The following is a 6,723-nucleotide window of genomic DNA, read 5'->3' as shown; positions in this document are numbered from 1 at the left end:
TGTCCGTCAGGGGAGGCTCTCCAGAGAAACTCTGGAAAGTAGAGTGAAAAAAACAGTTGGTGGGGGGCGGGGCAGGGCTTACCCGAGGCAGTCCTCACCCTCCATCCAAGCTGGCTCAGCCTCCACCTGCTGCTCCCTCTCCATTCTGAGCACATTCTTCTCAAAGCTGAGTGTGTCATAGTTTCTGAACGAAATACCAGGACCAGCCAGTTGGGAAGCTCGAGTGAACCTAAGGAAAGAGAAATGAGGGAATGTTTGAAATCAGTTAGTGAGTTAATTTAGTCTGTTTGGGCTGCCCTAACGAAGTCCCACAGATGGAGGTGGAGTTGGGGTGGGGCTTAAACAGCAACAGAAAGTTATTGTCCCACAGTCCTGGAGGCTGGAAGTCCGAGATCAGGGAGTCGGCAGCGTCGGTTTCCTGTGAGGCTTCTCTCCTTGGGTCGTACCTGGCTGTGTCTTCACATGGTTTCCCCCTGTATGTGTCTGTGTCCTAATTTCGGTCTTCATATAAAGATACCAGTGAGAATGGATCAGTGCCCACCATAATTGACTCATTTTACCTTAATTACCTCTTTAGAGACCCTGTCTCCAAATACAATCACATTCTGAGGTACCGAGTGTTAGGACTTGAACATATGAGTTGTGGGGGGACATAATAACAGGCAGCCACACCCAAAGGTCGACGTCCTCAGAGAGGGGAATCTTTGTCCCTCAGAGGTGCTCTCATGTCCCTTACCTCTAAACCCTTGATTGGGCTGTTCCCTTACCTTTCTTCTTCACGCTGACCCCTGAAACCGGGCTCTCTGCTCTCCCCTGAGGACTCAGCTCAGAGGCTTCCTCCTGGATGCCTCCATGTGCTGCCAGCAGGGCCTGCTGCTGGTGCCTCCTCTTCTCCCACGGTGTCCTCCTGGCTCTGGTCTCGCTGACCCTTGCTGTCTTTCTCCCCGTCTGGCGTGCGAGCTCTGCCAGGGCGCAAGGCCAGCTCTTCCCCTCTCTCGCATCCCCAGCATCGGGCACTCACCTGGCACATTCAAGCTGCCCAAGAAATCTTTGTCAAACAAATGAGGGAGCTGGGCCCACCTGCTCGGGCGACCAGTGGTCAAGGCAGTGCCCACGTGCTCCTTCCCGTGAGACCTGCTGGGACAGCGCAGATGTGCACCGCAGTGGGCTGTGTTTTCTTCAGGACGTGGGGCGAGGGCGAGGGCCGCCAGGAGGTTGACAGAGCCCCCACCCTGGAAACGTGGGGGCGTGACAATCACTTGCAAGTATGGAGGACCAGACTACAGAAGGACAGTTGGACCCCAGGCACAGTTTGAATGTGATACTGGGACATAAAATGAAAACAAAGAACTTTACTTTCTTGACATTTTACTTTTTTAACAATCAGATTGCTTGGCAGGCCCCGTGTTGACTGAGGCTGTGTCTGGCATGTGAGCGCACAGAGGGGTGGCACGCCTGCCTGCTACTCTGCCCTCATCTGCCCGCTTGCATCGGCAGCCTCTGGCTGGCTTCTTTAGCCTCAGCAAGAGACAGATGCCCCCTGAAGGGAGCTGGAGGGCGGTTTGAGGGCCTGTTGTCAGGTCTCCCCAGACCTTGGTGTTCTGAACTAATCCTGAGCATTTACTCAAGACCAGTCAGCAGGAAGCTGGAAAATGTGCTTGGCTCTGGGCTGCTCATTCATTCATCCCCTGGGTGCTTATCACGCCCCAGGCACTGTGCTGAGACAGCCGGGCCCAGTCCCTTCTCCTGTGGCACTTCATCCTAGCAGAGAAAACAGACAGTAATCAAGTGAACACATAAATAATAACAGTTGCCAGTGTTTCTTGCGTTCTTATCAACACGTGCCAAGCACTGTTTCAAGAGCTTTACGCATAGTCCCTCCTTTAATCCTCTCCACAGCCCCAAGGAAAGTCCTGTCATTGTACTTGTTTACAGATGGGGAAACTGAAGCGCAGAGAGGTCAAATAACTTGCTCGGCGTCACCCAGCTAGGAAGGGGCAGAGCGGGATCCAGTCTCCAGCAGTCTGAGCCCAGAACCTGAGCTCTTAATCACTGGGCTAAATATATAAGCAAACCGTATAAAGTTACAAAGTGACAGTTGGGCTTTGAGGAGCCAGTAAATACCCCTGCCCTTTCTGTTTTCCCTTCTGAGTTGTGAGACAAATGCGACATGGGCATGGGACTCTGATAGAGCTGGATTGGTGGCTACTCGGCACTGCCCCTGGCAGAGGACAGACCCCCTGCCCGAGTGTTGGCAGAGCTGGACATGGGGGAAGGGGGCTGAGTGCCCTGAGAGAGCCGGAGTGGCTAGAAGAGGGAGGAGTGGCGGGTGGAGCCCTGATGGCTTCCTGCCCCCATTCTCTCCCACCTCATTTGTCCTCCTTGTGAGTGAGAGGCATTAACTGAGCAGCACAGAGAAGGGCAGAAGTCATTTTTTCCAATAACTGGAAAAGGGCAGGGCTGGGTCAGCTTAGGAATTCGGGAAGGAGGAGAGAATGACACCTCCTGCGGCCTCGAACGTTGTGAAGATTATAAAACAGGACACTGGTTGGGGAATGGGGGTCAGAGAAGGACACTGGTAACAGAGAAGGACACTGGAATGGTCATAGAAGCCTTCTCAGAGGAGGTGGTGTTTATACTAGGACGGGAACATGAGGAGAAAGCAGCCATGGGAACAGCATTCCAGGTGCAGGGAGCAGCAAGCACAGAGGGCTGGAAGAGGGAAAACCTTGGTCTACCCAAGGACAGAGAAAGGGCCAGGGGAGTGTGGTACAAGATGAGGTCAGCGGTGAGCCCAGGCCACTTTCCATGAGGACCCAAGAGTTTTAGGCTTACACCAAAGTCTGGATCCTTTGAAGCCCTAGAAAATATCCTTCTATAGACTTTTGATGGCCAAGGTTTCTGCAGGGCTGTCTTGTGGAGAGGAGGAAGCTGTAGACAGAGGATAAAGTGGTCAAGGGCAGGATTCCAAGCCAAGAAAGCCTGGTCAGATTCTGATTCCATCCTTCCTAGCTCTGTGACCTCCAACAAATGACTTGAACTTCAGAGCCCTCCTCTGTAATAGTATGTATTAGTTTTCTATTGCTGCTAGAAAAATTACCATAATCTTGGTGGCTTAAAATAACACAGATTTATTATCTTACAGTTCTGTAGGGTTCAAGTTTGGTGTGAGTCTCGCTGGGCTAACATCATAGAGTCTGTAGAGCTGTGTTCCTTTGGGAGGCCTTAGGGGAGAATCTGTTTCCTTGCCTTCTGCATCTTCTAGAGGCTGCTGCACTCCTTGGCTCATGGGCCCTTCCTCCGTCTTTAAAGCCAGCGACACTGCATCTCTCTGACTATTTTTCCGTAATCACATCTCCCTCTGAACCTCTTCTTCTGCTGCCCTCTTGTGCATGCACGTGTGTGTGTGATTGCGATAAAAAAAAATATACAAAACATAGAATTTACCATTTTCACCATTTTAAGAGCACAGTTTGGTGTTAAGTACACTCACGTTGTTGTATGACATCACCACTACCTGTCTCCAAGAAGTTTTTCGTCATCGCAAACTGAAACTCTGTCCCTCTTCCATTTTTAAGGACCTTTTGATTACATCGGGTATACCTGGATAATCCAAGATGATTTTTCTATTTTAAGGTCAGCTGATCAGCATGGTTAATTCCCCTTTGCCTTGTAACCTAAATATTCACAGGTTCTAGAAATTAGGACATGGCCATTCTTGTGGGGCCATTATCCTGCCTGCCATCTATCCTCTAGGATAGCTTGGGGAACAAATGAGACAGTGCGTGCCTGGGCACTCAGAAGGCTGTCATCAGCATATTTTCAGCTCTGGGAAGCCAATCTTGTGGTCATTTGCCCCTCCCTATTCTTTGTCTTGTCCCGTCGGACATGGTAGCCCTCTCTCATACTCTGATCTGCCCTAAGACCCTGGGTGTCAGGCCAGCCAGGGGGCAGCCCCTTCAGAAAGTGAAGAGCTACATGTGTCCTTCCGTAGTCAAGAGGGGACAGTGGAGAGGTTAGTGCAAGTCTGACAGACCCCACGCAAGTCCCCAACACCTTCCCTGAGCTCCCCAAAATCCTGTGGGGCCCTCGATTCTGTGACTCCCTTTCCTTTGGGGCCACCACAGGCCCCCAGGACTTCCTCTGCTGGGACTCATGTCACATGGCACTTCAGCAGGCACTTCCCGGGTTTTCTGCCTTCCAGGCGAGGAGGTCCCATATACAAGGACCTTGCCCTTCTCCCTGCTTGTTTGCTTTATTCTGGTTAACCCCCTGCCTCACTGCCACCGACAGGGCTGCGTTTCCGCCTAGTGGTCCTGAGCGTGTCCACCTTCTCCTGCTCACTTTCAAACCTTTGCTGGCTCTGAGGCCCCGGAGCTGTTCTCCCTAAACTTGAGCCACAATTTTCTGCTGTCTCCACAAACTACCTGTACTATCTTTTAGCTGTTATTTAAACCAACGCCTTTCTTTTCTCCCTCCCTCTCCTCTTTCTTCATCTCCTTTCCCTCCTCCTTCTCTCCCTTCCTTTCTTTTCCTATCTTTTCTTCATAATTCTAGGATTGTTCCAAGCAGTATTCATGAAATCAAGAGTCGACGTTGCTGGGTTACATATTTTTTCCATACATCTTCAGACATATAATTGTTTAAAGAAATATTTGCCCACCTGGCATCTGGTATCATCTCCTGTTCCAGCAGGGGTCCAGGTGCCCCACTTTGGGAAACATCGACTCCAAAGCGTAGCATGTGGGCCCTTCACTGTCTGGCTTCACTCCCCAGCCCAGGCCCCAGGTACTTAATCTGCCACATACCTCCCAGCTGTCAGGCCTCTGTATACGCTGTTCTCTGTGTCTGGAATGCCCCTAGCTCTGCGCCCCTGGTGACATCCTACTCATCCGTAAGGCCCTCCTTCAATGCTGTGTACCTGCCAGCCTCGTCCTCCAGGCCGCACGCTCCTCCATGACCCTGGTACGGGAACCTTTCTTCCGTCTCGGCCCTGCTCTCCGGTCCATTCGGCCTTCCTTTTCCTCAGCAGGCTGTGAGTGCCTTGAGGGCAGCCAATGTGCTTTATTGTACCCTTTCGACTCCAGTATCCTTGGTCACACCGTTGTTTTATGTACCATGTTGCCAATTAAACCCAACACTCATCGATTGTAAGACATGTCCCTATTCAGAAGTGGTAAAATTTGAAAACTGGGTGTGTCCCAGAATATTTAATTTGTTTGCCAAAATGTGGCGCTTGGTACACAATGACTCTCAGCGAACTTGTTTTATCGTCTGCACTTTTCTCATCTCTAACCCCAAACTAGCATGGTGCCTGGCACAGAGTAGAGGTTCAATAAATATTTTTTATAATGAATAAATGAACAAACAAATAGACAGATACATGAGCAGAATGTCCCAGCTCTGCTTGCACTCAGTGTTTGACATGTAAACCATTGTTTTCCTACAGGTAATAAAAAGGAAAGAAATTTGTCCGCTAAGCGGAAGGACAACGCTGATGTCTTCATTCCCAGCAAACCTGAGCCAAACCTGAATCCCCAGCTCCCCACTGTGATCCCAGACCAGGAGAGGCCATGCTCAAGTAAGAGTTCTAGGGGCCCCTGGCAGGGGGCTGGGACTGGGCCTGTGTCATACTCAGCAGGGTGCTGTGACGGAGGAGTACTTTCTTCGTTACCCTCTTTGCTGAGGCCTGAGCTGACCTCTGGTAAATGTGTTATTAGTCAAGGTCTCCAGAGAAACAGAACCAGTAGAGGGAGAGAGAGTGAGAGACAGAGAGAGATTATAAGGAATTGGCTCATGCAGTTGTGGAGGCTGGGAAGTCAAATCTACAGCATGGATTGGCAGGCTAGAGACACAGGAAGAGCCGATGGTCTAGTTCAGGGGCCATCAAACAGGAAGAACCAATGTTGCAAATGAAGTCGAAAGGCGGTCTGCTGGAGAATTCTCTCTTCCTTGGGGGCGAGTCAGTCTTTGTGTTCTATTCAGGTCTTCAACTGATTGGACAAGGCCTACCCATGTTATGGAGGGCAATCAACTTTATTATACTGATTAAAATGCTAATCTCATCTATAAATATCGTCTTAGAAATACCCAGAATAATGTTTGACCAATTATCTGGGCTCCCCGTGGCTCAGCCCAGTGGACATATAACCATCCCACCTGTTTTCTTGTTCTATGACCAAATATGTGGTTATAATTGAAACTTTATTTTATTTTTGATTTTACTTTTCAATTAATTCGTTTACTTTATATGGGCTTTACTAATACATGCAAATGGTACTGAATTCTAAAGGTATCAAAGAGTTTATGGTGAAGAGTCAATCTCTCACTCTTCTAATGAAATGAGAGGTTATATTGATTGAGTACTTACTGTGAGCCAGCCACCAGTGTAAGCTCTTAATTATGTCATATGTAAGTATATTATACATGTAATTTACTTTAAGTAAATTATGGTCTTTATAACTAACTTTGAAGGTAGGTCCTGCAGTTGTCCTCATTTCACAGATGAGGAACCGAGGCACCGCTTGGCGATTCACACAGCCAGAAAGCAGCAGACGTAGTTCTCCCACCTTGGTGGGTTGAACTGTGTCCTTGGCCACCAGACTGCACACACTGGGAGCTGTAGGCGAAGCATCGCAGCCTGATGCCCTGGGTCGAATCTAGTGGCTGGAGTGGCTCTGTAGGGACCACTTGCTTCCGGTTTTTGTGACCCAAAGGACCTCA

General features: G+C 49.6%; 1 protein-coding gene across 1 annotated transcript in view; it reads left to right on the top strand.

Annotated features, from left to right (window-relative positions):
* The window catches only part of KIAA0556 (KIAA0556 ortholog), a 179,175-nt gene that overhangs the window by 88,275 nt on the left and 84,177 nt on the right, over nucleotides 1–6,723 (top strand). The window contains exon 9 of the mRNA XM_011376974.2: nucleotides 5,450–5,581. Coding sequence (XP_011375276.1) covers nucleotides 5,450–5,581 — 132 coding nt within the window. The remainder of the gene's footprint in view (nucleotides 1–5,449; nucleotides 5,582–6,723) is intronic.

This window comes from Pteropus vampyrus, unplaced genomic scaffold (genome assembly GCF_000151845.1).
Source record: "Pteropus vampyrus isolate Shadow unplaced genomic scaffold, Pvam_2.0 Scaffold303, whole genome shotgun sequence".
In the NCBI taxonomy this organism is placed as follows: Eukaryota; Metazoa; Chordata; class Mammalia; order Chiroptera; family Pteropodidae; genus Pteropus; species Pteropus vampyrus.
Note: the sequence above shows the minus strand (reverse complement) of the source record. Positions and strands in the feature narration are given on the sequence as shown.